The sequence below is a fragment of the Daphnia pulex genome, chromosome 2 (assembly GCF_021134715.1).
Source record: "Daphnia pulex isolate KAP4 chromosome 2, ASM2113471v1".
Lineage (NCBI taxonomy): Eukaryota > Metazoa > Arthropoda > Branchiopoda > Diplostraca > Daphniidae > Daphnia > Daphnia pulex.
The window spans coordinates 12,784,366-12,805,225 of NC_060018.1; the positions used below are offsets into that span (position 1 = coordinate 12,784,366).

Genomic DNA, 20,860 nt, shown 5'->3' on the forward strand with positions numbered 1-20,860 from the left:
ATTATTTGGCGACGAGATAGATATTTTCCTTCCTTATATAACTGTTTTGTTATCGTCGATTGCACTTTTATATATATCGTCCGTTTCTAAAAATATCGTCGCTGGGATACGACGGAGAGAGGAGGGGGAAAGAGGGTGTGGCCAGCAGCGATTTCCATCATCAAATCATTCAATTTGACAATATTCCCCGTTGCATTTAGAATTGCGACGATGAACTGCACTCTTGTCCGATCCTCGACGGCCGGTCGTGATGAGGGTTTTTCCTTAGCTCAGAATGGGGCTGTGAGGGGGTCCGTGGGAAGGCGAAAAAGCCTCCCTCTCTCTCGTTTCTCTCCCGCATTTGGAGAAAAACACAAAAAGGAGAAGCTTCCACGTCTTTTGTGTGTACATGGGTACTGGCCATCTCCGTTAGAGATGGGGAAAAACGAGGGGGGGACGCCATTTCATGTCGATCCCTCCACAGCAATAGACAGAAGAAGAGGGAACCTGATTTCTCTCAATGCCCTTTCACTCAGCCAAACATCCTTTTTTATTTCGTTTAAAAAATCATTTCGAATCTTTTTTTTTAAATTATTTTCACTCGATAATGAGCCGTGTGAATGCCATTAGACTTATTCCAAATCAGAGATGACAAGATTTTCGATTGGTCCCTCATCACTTTCATCGTGAAAAATTAAAAGAAATTTGTGAAAAAACCATTCCAGTTTTGTGTCCATTGGCATCAGCCACTCACATTGGCATATCGAATAATCTGATGGGGCTCTTATCAAGTGCTCCTAGTTGGTGGTAGTTCTCTCCTTGGCTTTTTATATGGACACACGCATACAAAATACTACGTCTAATCATAAAAGAAGGTTTTGTTGTTGTGTATTATACATTCCCCCCTGGAAATAAACGGAATAAGAGTATAGAAAAAAAAGATGTTTTATAAAAAGTGCTGCTGCTCTTGTTGTTGTCTGTAGGATTGAACTGCTCGACTGGACCGGACCGGACCCGTTGGTGAAGGGAGGGAGGGACCTCCGACTGTGGGAAACACACACACACTGATGGAGCGTCACTACGTAACTTATTTTTCTCTATAAAAATGTGAGAGCTCTCTCTTTTTTCGGGGGGAGGAGGATTTCATTCAAAAACTGGTCTCTATTGTACAATTCCTTCCTCTACTTTTTTTTTTATTTATTCCAGATTTTTTATTCGGAAGAGGAGGAGGAGGGGAGGGACGCCCCTAACCGGTGCTCAATAGGATCATGACGGCATTCCACTACTACGTAATCCCTCCACCCCACGACCCAAAGTGTTTTTACAAATTCAATAGGAAAATAAGAAAAAAAAACTTTTCTGCTCTAATTTCGCTTACCTCCCAAGTAGATTCAATCAACTTTAATTTATTTAGGAGGATAGAAAAAATCTGCAAATGACGTCGGTCGGCGTCGGTTATAGGGAAAAAAAAACCGCCATTCCCAGTAAAAAAAAAAGCAATCCGTCATCTCCGGCCAGAAAAACACCCTCCGACATGTAGGGAGGAAAAAAATAAAATAAAAAGGGAAACAGTGGGGTGAGTATGAGATGCTGTTGCGTCTCTTCCGGGAGGAGGGGAGACCTGGGTCCGATGCGGACGCGTTTTTTTGGCAACAACAAACGAGTCTCTCCCCTCTTCTTTTTATATCAAAAGACTCGGAAAAAATATAGAAAAATAAGAGGGGGAACCCCACCCTAGAGAAAAAAAGACGACGGCGACGCTATATATATACCGCACATTGTACTACTATACTGAGAACCTTTAGAAAATGTAATCATATAATATAAGGATCGAAACCCCCCCGATGGCCGTTTTTGCCCAACGTTTTTTTTTTATTTCTTGTACAAAAACCGCTGCTCCTAGAAATAGAAAAAAAAGTTCTTGTTATATAATATATCCTCAGTGTCGCATTCCGTCTTATAGAGAGAGAGACAGGGGAGGGATGCTGCTGGTCGGGTCTTTTTCCCAGGCTCCTTTTTCTCTCTACCGTTCGTCTTTTTTTTTTTGAAATTTCTTTTTGTCCGTGACGTAAGGGAAATGTGTCCCTTTGATTTCAATCACACCCGAGAAAAACTACCAACGCATAAGAGGGGGAAATTCATTTTTTTTCTTCGGCTCCTTGTAAGGGGGAAATTTTTACCTACACGGTAGTAGTAGTTGTGTCTAACTTTACATTTAAAATTTTTCAAACCCCAAACAAAACACCCTGCGCCATATTTTTTTTTTTCAAAGAAAAAATTCATTTTTTTAAATAATATTATTACAAAGGCACGTGCCGCGGTTTCCCCCTTTAAGGCAAAGAGAAAAAAAAAATTTTGGAATCAAATTTTTTCCTCGACGAGATTTCTCCTTTTGGGTGTGTGTACGCGTGTTAAATATAGCGGATTGAGTCGTGATGGAGGGAGACGTCACATAAGGCAATCTCGTGAAAACACAACCGTCGGGAATTTGTTGTTTCGTTGCCGTGCAATCAAAAGTGGTGAAAGAGACGGATGACCGATCGGTTCGCAAGTAACACGGGTAGTGGATTATTATAGAGCAGCTCAGTTTCAACTGTAGTGTTTTGTCTTTGAATTATTCATTCGAAAACTGCTACGCAACGATTTGTTACAGGGCTGCTGCTGCTGCTGCTGGGGCGAACTCCCCAGAGTTCCTGGTAAAGAAGAAACAAGAAATCAAGCCGAGCTACTATAAAAATGATATCATTTCGAATCTAATCAACTTCGGGACCTCTCCCGCGGTCCAGCAGCTTTCTTTCTTCCAGCAGCAGCAGCGGGAATGAAAAGAATCCAAATTGGTATCAAAGCGGTTTGGCGGAGGCCATTGCGAGATGATGATTCATTCCATCATCTGATACACACTACTACTACTACTATGATATGCATTATATGCATTTACAATTCAAACTCTTTCTCTTTATGGTTTGCATCAACGGTTCTTCTATCAAGCCATAAAAAGAAATCAAATCTTTTTTGGGAGAATTTTTCCAGCCAAGAATAGATCAATCGACGAAATTCTTTAAATTTTAAAATGAATTAACTGTTAATTGTGTGACCAGCAGACTGAGACAATGTTCGCATTTGAATTTAAGTTTACAGGATTATCAATTTAGTTGGCAAAAATAGACGACGGCGTGGGGTTCTAGGGGGACACTAAACATAATCAAGTTGGCAAATCAAGTTTGCCACTTTCTCCGTTTTCTTTCGCCGAATGAGGTCAGTTGGGTCAATTCCAGTGAATTATTCCGCTTCATCCATTCGTCGCCCTGTTTTGTTTCTCAATTTCATTTTCCTTTTTTTGGACTCCCAACTCCCATTTCCGTTCTAAATAATGACAATGAATGGACAGACACGTACAGATTGGACACAAGTCGTAAAACAGGCACGACAGACGTGTCCAAAAAAATTGGCTAATAACCTTGTCTCTTTGGCGCAGACAGTTATACAACCACCCGACGACATGTAGGAAAAAGAGAACAACATTTTACGACATTTTTTAAAAGAAATGGCAAAGGGAGGAAAAAACAGGATCGTAAAATCTGATTTTCTATTTTTTTTCTTTCTATTTGCAACAGGCCTACTGTTAAGGAGCTTCTTTTCATTTTACGACACATCAATAAAATGGCAAACGGAAAAAAAAGAAGAAGTTTGTGCCAATCGTAAATCAAAAAGTGGACAAAAAAAACTTGGAAAAGATGTTTGGAGGACAGCCCTAGTTATTTGGGGGCCATTCACTATACTATTACTATCTCCTTCTTCTGTTGATAATGAGCATTTGGAAATATCCATCTGGTGTACGTGTAACCAGCTGAACGTCTTATTATATTAGCGATAAAAACCAACAACACATTCCAAAGTGAACAAACGAAACGAGATAAAAACAAAAAAGCCAATCGATATGTAGAAGAAAAACGAGGCCAGTCGTGTAATAATCACGAAAAAATTATAAGCAACTCGCTCGAATTGAACCGAGTTATGCCAGGAATCCACGTCGAAATCGCTACCGTCGAAAACAATTAAAAAAATGCCAAACTTTGTTTTTTTCACTTTTTAAAAAAGACACCTGGGAAATCGGCAAGAATGAAATAAAAACCCGAAGAAAAAAAGGATAAGTGTCTACGTGACACTTTCCATCAGATCGCTATAACGCAGTGGCAACAACAACACACGAGAGAGACACAGAAATAATTATCAACGCACACACAACCGGTCTTGACCTTCTTCTACGTCTTGTACACACAACCCACCCCATTCGTCATTAAGAAAGAACACAATAAATCAATTTGCTCGTTTAAAAAAAGAAAAACGACGTTTCTCTTTGATTTTTCCAGCTTCTTTTTCGTATTTTTCCAAAGCCCACAGATTTTTTTGTCACGGAGAGAATTTTGTTTTATTTTTTCAAGTGAGAGTCTTGATTGGGCGGGTTTTTCTTAATCTAATCGGGCGTCATCCCCGCATATAATAACCCGAATGAGAAAACGCAAAGTTAAAAAGCGCGCGCTTTTAACGTTGGAGATTCAAACGAGCGTGAGAGATTCTCTCTCTCGTTCATCGCCACCCATTAAGAGTTTTTTCATTTCGAAAAATTTTACAAAAGAGCTAGTAGCAGATAGTAGTGGTGTGACCCAGTTTGGGATCGGAATATTTAACATTTTCGTAGAAAAACAAGCAGTTGCGTGATGGCGAACGGCTGCTAGATCGAGTTCTTTACTGGGAAAATCAACCGACCAAGTGTACCAACAATGTCGCAGCGCTGGTCGTCAAAAAAAGACAAGTGATTGAAATCCGCCACCGAATCAGAAATAAAAAAGGCGGGCAAAATAAAAAAATAAAATAAAAATACGAAAAAACAAACAACCGAAATGTCGAGGAAACGGGAGAAAGTTAATTTTGTTTTTTTAAAAAAAGGGGAAAAAAAAGAACCCAAAAACGAAAAAGAGAAAGGGCGCGATCGGTAGTTGAGGTCAATGCGAAATGAAGCAATCAAAGATAAATAAATGAGGTGGAAAACAAAAACAAAGAGCCCCGCGTGAGTTGAGAGATAGGAGGTTGGCCAAATTGAAAAAAAAAAAATAAATAAAAGAATCAAAAGAATTGAGCAAAGGTTGACGCCTACCTGTGGGCACATCTTGCACTGATATTTGCGTCCTCCGCCGCCGTTGGACGTCGAGCCGCCCATTTTGCCGCCAGACGTCGAACCGGACGAGATGATGGGGACGATGGGAGGCGACTGAGACGACGAGCTGCTGGTAGAGGCCGACGTCGTCGACCGCGGTCCGACGGCCACGCCGTACAAGTGGCCGGACGACCCGAGTTGACCGACGACAACGGGCGGGCCGCCGTGTGACAGCGGCACTTCCATCCGACCGTCCTGGTCCAGGCTTCCACCTTGAAATGAAACAAAATAAAAAACAAACATTTAAATTAAATTGAAAATAGGACAATCTAATTGACTTGAAATACTAACGAACGAAAATTAATTGACACTTCGTGAAAGAAAATCTATTCCTGTTTTCCTAAGAATTTCGTTCCAAAAAATCTCGTTTCGTCTTTCTGAGTTCTTCCAACTTGTTTTGTTTTAGATTTACATTGGTGTATACAAGTAGAGTTTATATTGTGGGTGGGAAATTCGAGACGAAAGAAGAAGAACCGGTTTCGTGTTGTGTGTGTGCACGGTCGCGTCGCAGTCCCCCCATCTTGGCACAGGCGACGCTTATCACATTGGACATTTGCGTGTCTGTGTGTGTTAAGATATATATATTTTGGTTTAAATGTATTCCCAAAAGAGAGAAAACAAACGAAGAAAAACAGCCGCCGAAGTGACGTGGGTGGACGGATCATAAGGGGGGCCCTGTTACGCAATGCACGCACCACCACCACCACCACCAGTTGGCATTCCACACGACCAACCGAAATAATCGGGAATTTTCGATTTTCACCATCGACAGGGAGAGATAAATATTAGATGCGGGAGAGCCGATAATTTTCATTCGATTTCATCCGGCCGGAATGGGAAAAAAAAAATCTGATGCCAATGACATGCAAAAGAAAATAATACAAAAGGAGAAAGTCGATCTAACATTGGAGCGGGGCGTCGATTAGGAATGACTCTCTGTGTGTGTGTGTGTGTATAGATTATCGTGAATAAATAATAGATGCACATACTAATCATACTACCTATATATGTTAAAAGGAATGAATAAATTGATAGCGCGCTGAAAAAGTCATTAACGGCTAATGAATATTCAATCCATTCCCGAATTTTCTAGATACTATTTTCCCGGGATAGGAGATAAATCGACTTTGATTCCATACAATAAAACAATTGTTGAGCTCGTGAATAAATTAACCGCGCAGGAAAGAAAAAAAAAAAAGAATCGAGCTCACTCTGCACATTGTGATAATAATTAAAATGCAACTCAGCACCCACCCCCCTTCGACATTTCCGACCTGCTTGCAGTCGTGACGCAAGAACTTTTCTTTCTCGATTCCCTCCATTTTTATTATATTGAATCACCTGACCGAAACGAAAGGAAAAAAAAACGCCGAGAGCGCATTATAATATCCCGCCACAGCAATTGCTGTTTCGTTGCAGCATCCAAAAAGTCCAAAAAATCTTTGCCCCCGGAGTCGTAGTAGCCTATATATATAAGATAGGTTGCTAATCTGCGGTGATTATTAGACGGTTGAAAAAGTTGGGTTAAAACTGGTGGTGGTGGTGGTGGTGGTGGCTGTGCCCGCAGTGTTGTTGCCCAGACACAATTGCTACAAACTATATACTACCAACGGTATACACACTAGCCGGTCTAATGGCCTGCGTTTATTTATACATCTAAACACGGCGCGAACAATAACACAAGAGAGAGAGAGAGAATGGCCCTCTGGAGATTTCTCTCTCTCCCGAGTTCCGTGAACTTATCAATCGCGTGATTGATATAGTGAAAACATGGCCCGATGAAGAATAGGCATCTATATATAATTATTATTTATAGCGGGGCTGCTGGCTCTCTTAAAGCTTCTCTCTCTTTCTCTCACTGTAGTTGCGCGTTCTGGTGCTGATGGAGATTTTGCGGTGATGATGAATAACAATGGGAAAATCGCCTCTAGTGATTGAAAAGTTATTCCTGGAACGGGCACGATAGCAGCCAGAGAGAGAATGGGCCAATAGGTACGTCTCACGAAAAATGAACGAGCGCAATGAGGAGAAGGACGGACGATGGCCGCAAGGAATTTTAAGACTCACTGGATGAGGCTGACGTCGTTCAACCAAACATTTTCCCTTGTCTTCTTTCTCTCTCTCTCATCGGCGCGTTTTAAAAACAAAATAGAAACAAAACAAATCTCAACTTTCGATCGGCGACAGGTGACGAAATAAAGGTTTAATATAAAAACGACGTGACGTGACCGATTCTCATTTATCCTCGTTCTCCAAACGTCGCTCCATCTTCACCACTGCACACGCAATGGTCCCTTTTCGTTATCTTTTTTGAAATGAACAAACTGTCAATTTATGCATTTGAAATGAGGAAAATAAAACGCAGTTCAAAAGAACAAAAACCTGAACTTGATGACTTTATATACATCTAGTCTAGCCTAACCATATAGAGTCGCTAATTAAAGCTTGAACGAGAGAACTCCCAGTTAACCGCATCCAACGGGGGTTGGCTGGCTGGCTGGCTGGCTGGCTGGCTGCTATAATACCCAGCGCAGCTAGCCGTTTTTCCTGGCGAGTTATTCAGCTGGCGGCTGATGTGCTGGTGTTTTCTCACACTTGTGATTGTTGTTGTGCATTGTCCGACAGGCGTCAAACACACCCATTTTGGCTCGATGGCTGGGCTTGTTGTTGGTGCTTTTTCTGGCCACATCACGGCCGGCAGACCGAGAGTGTATCAAGATCGTGATCGATAATACTTGGCCCCCACTGGAAAAAGAGAAACTGGGCGCCAGGATGACGTTCAACGGAGCAACAACGTGGAAATAAAAACAACAAAAAGGTGTCGGAGGAAAATGCAAATGAATGGCTGAAACTTACTGAACAGCTGGTCGTAGGGATCCAGTCTCATTGACGAACTTGAGAGAATTTCAAAGAAACTATTTTCTATGTAGAAATTTGTTTTGTTTTTTTTTCAAAAATTGGCGCCAAAACTTGTCGGTTGAGTTTGCGTGGTTTAAATTTTTACGTCATCGACCGATCGATCGAATCCCACACACTAAAGGAGGAAATTTTCTGGTGGTAGAGAGGGGGAGGGTGCAGTGGCCAACGTCCAGCACCGCGTGATTTTTTGTTTTTGGGCCGGCGTGTACGACACCGGAATTGACAATTTCCAGGCCCCGGCGTCTGGTTTTGGAGGACCACGGAAGTTGAGCAGCACTCACGCCACACGACACGCTGCTGCTGCTGCCTTTTTGTGCAGCTGGACGAAATCACGGCAAGATAAAGATGACGCAGCCGAGTGTACTGGTTGTCGGCCTCACGATGCCCAACTCGCTGCTACCTTTTTACCTGTTGCCACACACTAGTCTACCCCTCCTCTATTAGATTTTGTTGTTGTTGTTGTGGATAAGATTTTTTCTTATTGTTGTTGTTGTTTATGCTCCTCCCCCCCTCCACCAGAGAGGATAATTTTTTTCTTTCTTTTTTGTGGCTCAAGGCGAACCGGAGCGGCGGCGGCGGCGGTCGTAACTTTCCTTATTTCTTAGCTCTTTTCGTGTGCATTTATTACATTTTTCCAATGTCGGGAAGAAGAAGAAGAAGAAGAAAACGCGCAGTTGTTGAGTAACACATTCAAGAGAAGAATCCCTCACCACCACACACACAAAAATAAAAGAGGATGATGGATGGACGGCGCTCTCCCTTTTGACTCTCCAACCCTTTGGAAGTTATAAGAAAAAATCTCCGATTGTGTGTCGTCCGATGCAAAAATATAAAACACACTTTGTCTTTATAGGGGGGGGGGGCCTTTTTTTTACAGCACCGACTCCGTTTACGACACTCTACATTGGCCGTTATATCCCCGCCCTTGTGTCGATCTATTTGACCCTTCCACAAATCTAAAAGCCTCGCATCAAAACCGGTTCTAATAAAATGATTTTGATTTTAATATTTGATCTAGTCGGACTGTCGGAGGTTGTTTTTATTTTTCTCAGATGGAATTTCAAATCGATCGGTTGCAAACTTTTGAAGGTTCCCTCTTTGGGGTTATCTATTCAAAACGTGTAGTCTAATATTTTCGTACTACACACATTGGGAGGGGGGGGGGGAGAGAGGGAGATGAGAATCGCCTTCCAATAGCTCAAATAAAGCGGACCGAAACGGGACCGGTTTTTCATTCGGTGAATATAAGAGCTTGGGACTTTTTATTTTTTTTTTTTTCGGTGGATTCCAGCGCAAGTAGAATTTCTATATATCGGCTCGCAATATATAAAAGCTGATGCAGTTTGTTGCCGCTGATAATTTCGGCTGCCGCCGCCGCCGCCGCGCATATTATTCCGTTGCGCATTCACATCAGCCCAGACGCTTTTAGTAATTCCATAGAGATTCTCTCCGGGGATAGGCGGGGACAAATATTTATCCAATTATTTATAGAAAAATAGAAATAAAAAATAAAAAAAAAAACGGGTCTACGCTACGGTCTAGGAATAAATAAAGGACTGGGAGATTATTCGGCCATTAAATCGACTCGGGTCGGGCAGAGACGACGAGACGAGACAGAGACGATGTCTGTCTCTCGAATGTGTTTTGATTTTGTTGGACGACGATTGCAGAGAAGAAAAGACGACCTCTCAACTCTTATACATATGTAGATAATAGGCTAAAAAGTATAGAGACTAGAGACATTCCACGGTGCTGCCCAGTCAATCAGTTGGGGGTTTTTGTTCTTACCTTTTTGATGCATGGAAGAACCGGTGCTGTTGCTCTGGTCGGACGAGCTCATTTTACTCTGCAAATGGAAGAAAAGAAGAAACAAGAAATCACAGTCGGGAATAAAATCATGTCGAACAAAAGCCCAAAACGATCATAAATCAAGCCGTCCATCCGGACGAAAGAGAGACGAGGGACCGGCACGAGTGAAACAAAACACGAAAGACAACAACAACAACAACAACCAACAACATCAACCCAAAAAGAAAAGGTCCAGATAAAAACGAAAAAGGATTTCAGATTTCCTTGTATATTATATAGGCTGCCCTGTGCTTTTATACAAGATTTTAGAGTCCCCTTTTGGCTGTTGGCAGCTAGAAGAGGAGGGGGATTGATTACGGCATGCAAATTTCGCTCGTTCGGTCGGCTCGTTCAGTCACACGAAGATTTTTTTGGTTTTCTCGATACTCGTTTTTCTTTCTAAGAACAAACAGCGTGTGTGTTTTGTTTGTATTTTTACTTTGTTGTGTCTGGTGTGTGTTTCTTGGTGACCGCCTTCAGAAAAACAAAACAAACGGCTGGAAAATAATAAAGACATGCCGCCATCGTCGTGACTTGGCACCTGCAGCACGTCACACACAAATGGCAAAAACCAAAGTCCTCCCTACCAATGATCGGTTTTGACGCCATCCATCTTCAGTGCCCAGTCATGTGATGTCGTTGTCATTTTGAGAGTTTGGGTAGAAATCGAAAACTTTTGAATTTTTCAAAAGGCCATTTTTTTTTCTTTCTTCCAACGGCCCTCCGACTGTGTCCACTTTTTTTACAATTGTTACAAGTCTCCCGCGGCTACACTTACTCTGATAATTTCCCAAGAAAACTTTTTTCGTCAAAAAATAAAAAAAACCCTTTTACAATTTTTTTTTTTAAATTTCAACCCCCCTCTCTTCTTTATAGATCGGATATAACCCTTCGTGTGTTGTATAAAAAAAAAATTTGTTGGGCAACTTTTTTTTTTCTAAAAAATTCGTCACGCATTGCCGACAAGAAGAGAGTGTCGGTTTCAAAGAGTTGGTCCTTGTTGTGTATGTTGTTATACAACACATCGGCAGGGGGGTTGACGAATTTTCAAATTTTTTTTTTCTACTTTGAAGGCCGGAACGGATTTCGTGTAAGATGTAAAAAAAAAAGGGTTTTTTTTTCTATTTTACTGCACTCTTTTTTTTTATGTAATTTTATTTGGGGCTCAAGGGGTGGTGGTGTTGTGTGTATTAACCCTTTTTGGTCGTGGTGGTGGTGTAGACAACAACTTACCGCCCCTCTATGACCCCCCCCAATCCTTGGATAGAGACTAGTAGTAGTAGGCCTATTACCTTCCTGTTATAAAAAATGAGACACACAAACTTTTATGACATGGACCCCCAAATCCTCTTTTACCCCCCTCCCTTTTCTGGTGTGTGTGTGTGTGAAGGGGTACTCTTATGCACAGATGTGGTAGTAGTCTTATAAAACCCCTTTTGGGCCGCAAGACGTAGCGCAATCGGGTTCACTTGTTACACAACAATACAAGCGTGACCGAAAAAGGGTAAAATTTCGATCCTTCCCACCAACATTGTAAAATAAAAACACAATTCTGGTGTCTATTGGAAACCCTTTACTGTTTTTCCCCCAAGCTGAGCTTAGAGATGTTTCAATTTCCCGCGCCCCTTTTTCTCTCACCACTCGGTGGACCGCATCAACCACCAAGACCCCCATATCTTTCTTTTTGTTTCTGAAAATATATTAAAAAAAAAGGGTTGACTGTATTGCGTTGTCTATACAGAAACCCATAGGAATTGGAGACACTGGGCAGAGGCCGTCCAGTTTCGCACCGCCTTGTCTTTTTTTTTTTGGGTCTTTTTTACGACCCCATTTTTCTCAGGTATCACCACTATAAAGAAACTTTTTTGTGACGATAACCCTTTTTTATCCTGTTTAATATTTAAAAAAAAATTGTCATTTAATTTTTTTTTTAAATTTTAATTCTAGCGGAGAGTGAACGCCCTTGACTACTGAATATTCATAAAATCCAATCAGGACCACGCGAAAAATAAAATAAAAAAGATGATGATGTGTGGCGAGCGCATTTTCCCCATCGTTTTTCAAATTTCCCGCTGCGACGATTTGAATTTTTTAAAAGAAAAAGAGTATCGTGTAGTATTTTCCTGTTGTATCTTTCCATCTCTTTTTTCCTTTCTGCTGTGGAGAGATCACATCAGCGAGTGCGTGTTTTAGATTTTCATTTTTCTGGACCTAGTGGCGTGCCATTCCATTCGATCCACGTCTCGTGTAAACGCGGGTCGGGAGGGACCCAACAGATACCCGCGTGAGTGTTTCATCATCCCGTAACCCCATTTTTCACCTGTCAACGAGGCTGCGAGGGGAAAATATCAAGCGACTGACTGCGCGTGATCGCTGCGTGTGTATTTTTCTTACGTAAGAAAGTCAAAAAAAAAAAAAATCTAAATAAAAACGGGCCCCGTCATGTATCAAACATTTCAGACGTCATTCATCGTCCCACAGCACACCAGACAAATTCACCGACCCCCTGCCGGGACCCAGAGACAAACGACCGGGCTCAAATCCTTCCCCCCTGAATCAAATTCGTCGGGAGAGAAGATTGGCAGTCCCGAAGGAAAAGGCGACCGAAAGATCCTCGGGGCGTGATATCACCGACTTGATTAAAGGGGCCACGGCGACCCTGTCGCACGTACACACAACGGACAGCAGCCGATAGGCTGTAGGGGTCTCTCCGCTCGCGAGTAATTGTGCAACTAGTCATCATCACGAACGACAAGAGATTCAGAGAGAGGGGGAAAGGAATAATCATCGGTCGTGACCCGTTGCAAAGACCGCGACAGCCGACGGGCAAACTGGCAATGAATGGCGACGACGGCGCTGTGACCATTTCTCCTCTCTCCCATACATTTTTGATAATGAGACCATTGCATGTTGTTCATCTTTCTTTCCAGAGTGCCGAAACGAAACCGGCCAGACACACGGATGGACGGACCGAGCCGAATGCAACAACACAACCTCGGCGCAATTCTTTTTGAGAGAGAGCGGCCCATCCGGCGCCCCATTACCCGAAAGAAAAAGATGATGACGGACTCTGTAAAAAGAGTAGTAGTCGAATATAATGATGATGATGAACCTTCTTATCATTCGCTCCTCCTTCGGATTCGATTATACCCTACAACCCGCACTGTACAGCAACAACAACTCGGCTGTGTGTATATCGTGCAGCTCTCCCGTCCATCCACCGCCGTAGTACGTATGAAATACTTTTGATATCTTAAGCCTATATTTATTATAAGAACCGGTCCGTGTTGCCCAGCCATCGAAACTGTCCAGTCTCTTCTCTATCCATCCCGAGTCAATGTTGTTGTTGTTGTTGATGGATTCCAAAATAAAATAAAAATGTTTTGATTATTTACCTCGACGCCGTTCCACATGTAGTGGACGTCGTGATGGTGCGGATTGGCGCTGGTCATGTGCTCGGCCATGACGGACATCCAGTGCATCAGACCAGCCTGGGGCTGCGATGGCGCCGGAGGATTGTTGTTGTTGTTGTTGTTGGCAAGAGCCGAGGAAGAGGAGCCGGACGGACCGTGAGGATGGTGAGCGTGGTGGTGGTTGTGAGCGTGATGATGATGATGATGCGGATGATTAGGAGCAGCGCTGTGGTGATTGTTGTTGAGTTGCTGTTGTTGCTGCTGCTGGAGTTGCTGTTGTTGTTGTTGCTGGTGTCCACCGGTAGATCCAGCCGCTCCGCCAACGCCAACGGGAGTCTGTGCCGGTGTAGGCGGAGTTCCAGCTGTTCCGCTGTTGGGACTGGGCTTGGAGACATGCGCATGAGCTGCTTCCGGCGCCGGAGACCAGACGAGCGCCGCTTTCTGGAAAAATAAACAATCAAATCAAAATTAAAAATAGAAAATAAATTAAATTACGAAACAGCTTTTTTTGGACTGGTGTTTAATGAAGACAATTATTTCTCAATTGTTGAATAAGAATTCAACAGAAATCCTTAATGATGAACTTTTTCAATTACGACACGACCACAAACCCATCCATCTATTAAGACAGTTATTAGCCGGCCAGAAGAAAACAAAAAAAAAAAAAAAATCGCATGGCGTGTTGTACTGCGTACGTGTGTGTGCAATCATCTCGACTCAATTTGGTGATTACCGTGTTGCCGAGCTACAGCAACTGGCCAGAGATCAAACTTCTTTTTCTGCAAGAAAAAGAAAGAAAACTGGCCAGCATTAAGTGAGCCCTAAAATTAGAAAATGGCACCGAAAAACGATTTGTTTTGCAGTCGATCGCTCACCCATCACTACCCGCCATTCAGAGTTGGGGGCAGCAGCAGCAGCAGCAATTTCACCTTCTTTGCATTGCATGTGATCTCCTTCTACTTGTTTTTGGCCCCGCAACAATAATCATTTCGGTATAATTAGCTGAGCTGCTGCTGCTCTCTCTTTCACAAACAACCCCCTTTTTTTCGAGTTGTTTCCAGACCAACCGATCATACAAGATATAAATTCTCGGTATAATAGAGCCGCAGGGTCGCTAATAATCGAGAATCTCGTGATTCATAATCAAAAGTGGAATAGATCCACGGCCACCAGCCAGGTGGGGCTATATATTCTACTAGTGCCAAAGCTATCTGTCTGACTGGCCGTCATCCACCTACTCTGGCTGGAGCTGGGGTTGGGCAGGGCTGGGGCTGGACTGTGAACGTCGAGGGCACCCAAATGCATTCTCAGTCCGGCTGATTCTGCTTAGCAGGTCCGCTGACGGCTGCGCTAAGAGTTTCCAGGTGGATTACCACGAACCGCCGACCTGTTATATACATTATCCTCCTTGCTGGCTGCCGTATTGCATGGCATAGCCTCAAGATGTTTGTGATGGGAGAGCTCACGAAGGAAATAATAAAAAGGGAAGAAATATATCTCGGGATACCTTTCTAATCATTAACTTTCTATGAATGTGTGAGTGAGCGAGACCGGTCATTATCATTATTATGGCGGGGCAGCAGCAGCATATTCCCCGTCGAGTTGTGATTTTAGAAACTGGAATCAAGTACATTCGTTAATAGTTCAGTCGCTGTTTCACGAAAAGAGCGTAAACTTAAATATAGACATGTGCCGACTCTCCCAGCTCCCAATGATTATAGACTAGCCAGCCCGTTTTATGAGGTGCAAAATTAAAAAAGATTAGCGCCAGCATTGGAGATTTCTCACACATTTTTGGCACGTCGTAAAAATTTTAAAAAGTAGCAGCATTTCCCTCCTTTTTTCTTGTAAAGATTATTTGGTTACAGAAGCACGCGTCAAAATAACCAGAGAAAAAAACAATTTTTTTTACCGACTTCCTATAGCGCACGCGGCGCTCATTCACGAACACGTCGTGAAACAACAAAAAATGGAAACAGATTAGAGGAAGGTGGAGAAGAGACTTGATTTTTTTCTTCTTCTTCTTCTCACAACACAAACAATAAATACAACAACAACAACAAAAAACCCAACACATTTTTGGGGGAAGCCCTCAAGTTTTTTTGGGGGTCTTTTGTCGGATTTTGTTTTTCAACATTACGCAGGTAGTAAAAAAAAAAATAAAAGAAAAAACAAAATTAATCCGAGCCGATGGAAACACGTCAATAAAAACTTCCCATTTTTATTTTTTTTTTCTCTAAATTTTTTTAGTTTGGTTTTGTTGATTATTAAATTTAGACGAAGTAATTTTTAGTCAGAAAGCGGATCGGCGCAAAAAGAATTTCTTTATAAAAAAAAATTAACGGAATCTTGTTCCGACTGGCTGAACTACAAAATCAGTTGGAGACTATTTCTGGATTTTTTTTTTCGTTAATTTTTACTACGAGAAAAAAATTTCATTGAAAAAAAATGAAATGCTGCTGGAATAAATCAGTTGTAGTTTTATTTTGTAAGATTTGTTTTTATTCCACATCGACCCCGGAGCATTAAAATAAATTTTTTCTGGCATTTTTCAATTCTTTTATATAAGAGCGATGGTTCACCATCAAGCGGCGCGCAACGGAACTAAATGGACGTTACATAACCTAGACCCCCTTATAAAAGAAACATGTACTACTACTCTAACGGACTGCGCCTATATGTATACATATTACAAAAGCTCATCCTTCAATGTCGCCTCTTATCTCCTGTCCGGGGTTCCTGTGTACATTCGTGGGAAAAGAGAAAAAAAAAAACAAAAATCTCGTTTCATTAGTCGGTTGCTTGCTCAGACTATCATTATTACAGTAGTAGCGTAGTAATTAATATATAGTACTCAAAAAGTCTAGCTAGTCGAAGGAATTCATTTATTTATATATAATACTCTAAGGCTGGGCTCGAACATTTTTCCATTAAATGACCCGTGAAAAAAGTGTCGGTTACATCCACTTGATGGGGCCACGGTCGCTAGTTACGACAACCATCTGGATGATTGACGCCATCCACGTAATAACTCGAAACCGAGAAAAAGGGTGCGGTGAGGTCATCGTTCGTCGGCTCGCTTCACATTTCAGCCAATCAAACTCGACCATCAAAAAATAAGTAATGTCAAAAGTGACTCGACAGAATCGCTAGGAAAATATCGATTTCTCTTGAATTGATTCATTAGCGCCCGCCACATTCAAAATGCCGTTACTAATTTGCGTTCAAATGAAAAAAAGACTCATTGAAGAGCTCAAGGTTTCTCGTGAATTTTTTTTGAAATAAGAGAAACTCGTATGAAGTTGATATCGAACAGATATCAACGGTGTTGGCATTCCGTTGGTACGAAATAAAAAAAAAGGGGGCCACCGGGAGCAACCAACAACAAAAAGAGAATTGATGAAAAGGAGAGGACGTCCGTTTCATCATCACACGCGTTCCCCCTTTATCCGGCCGTGACTTTTCTCCTTGTGAATCCGCCCCATTCCAATGAAAAGAAAAAGGCCAAAATAAAAAAAAGGAGTGAGGAGGGAAACGGGCACGCTAAGAATAGTTGCACAGCGTGCGTATAGTCGCGTATAGTATGTAGAGTAGTAGTATCGCCATTGACCTCCTTCCACCGCCACAGCCCACAGCCAACACACACACACACGAAGAGTCGATTCATCCATTCTCCCGTCTCTCCTCTGTTTTCGTAACAAACTTGATTCGTGAATGAGAGAACGCGTGCGCAGCAAAGACACACAGACACACAAAAGCCTGTTGCGCTCTTCTTACGCCAGTGAGAGACTCTCTCTCTCTCTCTCTCGTGTGTCCCGTGTGACGGAATTAACGAGCAGCTCATCACCGCACAAAAAATAATAAGAAAAACCCAACCCAAACTCTACAACCATTTGGCTCCTATTTCTTCCTGGGCGATTAAATATGCAGGATCACGTTTTCTTTCGCTTTCGTGTCTACCTCGTGGAATATTCCACGAGAGAACGGAATTCATCAAGTTCCCTTTTTTTCTTGTAGAGACACGGGAGTTGTGACGTTAAAGGGACCCGACTCTATTTTTTGTCCCCCCTTTCATCTAATTTTCATGTCTAGCTCCTGTCTGTCTGTCTGGCTGTCTAGGTTCCTGATTTTTTGGTTCCCTTTTTTTCTTTCTCTTTCTTTCCCGATTCCTGCCCGCCTCTAGCGCCGTCCTCATCCCTGGGCAGACACGCCTTGGATTTCCCGTCGAATCAAAAAGGAATTCCCGACCGTTTTTCGTCTGACTGAATTTTTACTCGAGTCAGCACACACACACACAAGACAGTGTGTGTGTGTCCCCACGTCGACTTCCTTCCACGTCCGCCCGTATTTACACATCCCCATCTGTGTGGAAAAACCGGACCAGACTCGGCCGTCCTCCCCACACACACCTCACAGTCGATGGCCAGCCGAGAGTCTGCGACGGGCATAGAGTGAGGCAAAAAAAAAGAAGGAAGAAGAAATAAATCAATAGTTGGGTCGGCAGGCAAGGCAACCCCCCCCCCACTCCTCCTCCCGTGATACTATAGAGATATGACGTCAACAACCTCCTTACTTTTCCCTTTAGCTTCTTGTAGGGGGGGAAGGAACAATCGAGACAAAATCTTCCAGACGCTTATTGATAAATCTATAACAAGAGTATATAACTTTCCATCAATATACTAGTGTGTGGGGGTCCGGTTTGATTCCCGACCCGACCTTGCCGGCCACCAACAATTGTGTGCCCGGGCCGATCTTTATTGGAACCGGGGTTGGAAACTTATTTCCAGGAACGGGTCGCAGACTTTATCCCGTCCTACGCACATACAGGGACGACTGGAATCTGGGCAAAAAAAGCATTATTACCCAGGAAGCTAGCAAAAGGTTTTCCTCCAGCAGCATTCCACCAGCGTTCCTTTTCCCCCCATCCCCAACTGCAAAGAATTTTCATTCCCGACTCCCGGCCGAGACCGAACGATAAAAAGAAAGAAGAACGCCCTTTTGCAATTGCACCGAGAGTCTCCCCCCCCCCACCCCACACCCATCGATCGCTTTAGCGTATACTACTACCCCAGTGTGGGTGGGAAAAAAAGGAGTGGGGGGGGGGGGTCATTGTCGTTGGTAGACGACGGGCAAACGCTGGGCTAGACGTTCCCGCGGGATCGTGTCTCGTCTCTCCTCTTTTTCTTTTTTCCCTACGCGACACGGGTGGTGGGGTAATAGTAGAGGTAAAGGCGGCGATTGGTCGACGCCCTGCTCCGTTGGCGAGATCGGAGAAGGGGGGAAGATTATGGTCTCGACATGGCACATCGACATGCTCATCTCCATCCCTCACAGCTCTTCTTCTTTTCTTTCTTTTCTCTCGATTTTCTTGGATTGCATTTCGTGATGCCTCTGCCAATCTCTCCCATTCTTTTTTTGGGTGTTGTTGGCCCGGCAACTAACGACAACGGGCCGCCTTAGCTACTGCTACGACTACTACTGCCCGCCACACTGTGTCTAAGTCCTGCCTCCCTCCCCATCCCAGTGTGTGTGTGTGCACTCGTCTAATTGGCCAATTGAATCAATCTCGGACGATCGGCAAGCCAGCAGAACTGATACCCATCGGGATATTTGGCCGTGGCTGCCGTTGCTGCACAGTGAAAAAGATGAAGGAGCGTGAGCAGGGCATTCTGCCAAGTCGACTCTCTGCTCCTTTTTCTCTCCTTCCCCCCATTTGTTCTCCGAATCGGATGGAATCGACTCGACTCGACTTACACACTACGGGATGAACAAGATCTCATTTGAGTTATGCCAAACAAAGCGAATCGGGCGGATGGATGGATTTTTTTTCTCCCTTTATCTTCTTCTTTCGTTTCTTTTTCTTTTTGGGCCGACCCCCTCTGGCCCCCCACCCGTTTTTTACTTTTGCCATCCGATTGGTATACACCTGAGAGAGAGAGAGAGAAAAGAGGTCTTACGCAACTTCATTTAGGCATTGTGTGTGACTCGATCTGTCTCTCAATCAGCCAGACACAATCGAATCAATCCGTCATATGTCAAAGACTCTTCTTTTACTTGTTCTTCCGGCGGACCAGAAAAACTTATTCATCCGCATTTCCCATCGCCTTGGCGGTCGGTCGGTCGTTCCCGGCGAAAGTTAAAATCAGAAAAGAAGAAGAAGAAGAAGGAACGAGCTGTGAGAAAAAGAAATAAAAAACGGGAAAGAAAATAAAGTAGAAGAGAAGAAGAAGGGGGGGCCGGCCTATTATGCTACGTAATAACATGGGCCTGGCATGGCTCTCTGCTGAGAAACATTCCAGCCCATACGGCACGGCCAACAAACCACGCCGTGTGTGTGTGTGTGCGCGGTATATGTTTATATTTATCCATCAAGTCGTTGGCGGGGTGCTGGGGCGAAGGGAGAATGGGCGAGCAAAGAAGAAGATGGTGATGAACACGAAGGAGAAAGAAGAGAAGAGAGCAGCTCGGCAATGTAAGCAAAAGAGGCACACACATCTCAACAACACTGACCTGCTTCCCTTTCAGCACAACCATGTATAGGAGGTTGACGCCGAGTTCTCACTAACCGCCGTCGTCGTCGTCTTTTTTCCTTTTTTTTCAATTCGGCCGGAATGAACCCGAAAATACCAAAATTTCGTGATTCCCGATCGAACCTTCAAAATTCACCGACAATCCTAACGAGATCACCGCGGGGCACACAACGAAGGGACCGTTTCAAAACTATGAAAACACGACAATCAAAAAGACCCTGGCAGTTGAGTTGGGCACGGCACTGAATTGACAACACGTGAATTCGTGAACAAACAAGATCGCCAGAAACTCGCAAATCTTTTCAAACGGTCAGATGTTTAAGAGGAGGACGACACTGTCGAGGAGAAGAGAAAACGAGTCACACAGCAGTCGGAGCTCGTCATTTTTCACGCTGCCGCCCAGCAACACTCAGCCACGGCGAATGGCGCGAACGGGAGAGGCAGCGAGAGACTCTTTACACGGCCGTCCGTCCGTCGTGTGTTCCACACGGCACAGAGAGGCTCTTCTGGTATCCCGAGTCTTTTTGGCTTGGCTCGGCAGTTGCTTTGGGGTTAGTCCTAGTAGTGGGGAGAGAGAAGGAGAGGAGCTGACGAGGGTTTCGTTCACATAACCTACTCCTCCTATCCTTGGTCGTTTCTTTTTTCCTTATTCTTCTCCTTTCGTTCCCACCATTTTTCGGGAGGACAGAAAAGGAGGTACACCCAACCGACGAGCAGAGACAAAAGCGGCGCACAACTTTTTTTCACGTTCAGCTCTGACTGACTGACAGCGCAACGCGCCGGTCACGAAAATAAAAAAAAAAAGGAAAGAAAAAGGGAGAAAATAATTTTGATGTGTTGTTGGCTCTGGTCTTCTTCTTCTTCTCCTGTAGGCTATATATGCTCTTTTTCCTCTCTTCCTTTTCGACTTCCTTTCATCACTCCTTTCTTTTTTCCCCCTTTCGTTTTCTCTTTTC

General features: G+C 43.4%; 1 protein-coding gene across 4 annotated transcripts in view; it reads right to left on the reverse strand.

The window, feature by feature from the left end:
• The window catches only part of LOC124188372 (zinc finger protein rotund-like), a 117,760-nt gene that overhangs the window by 73,305 nt on the left and 23,595 nt on the right, over window positions 1–20,860 (reverse strand). For all 4 annotated transcript variants that reach the window (XM_046580943.1, XM_046580944.1, XM_046580942.1 and 1 more), the window contains 3 exons: window positions 13,357–13,815; window positions 9,902–9,959; window positions 5,135–5,406 (listed from right to left, as the gene is read on the reverse strand). In XM_046580943.1, the coding sequence (XP_046436899.1) occupies window positions 5,135–5,406; window positions 9,902–9,959; window positions 13,357–13,815 (789 nt within the window). The remainder of the gene's footprint in view (window positions 1–5,134; window positions 5,407–9,901; window positions 9,960–13,356; window positions 13,816–20,860) is intronic.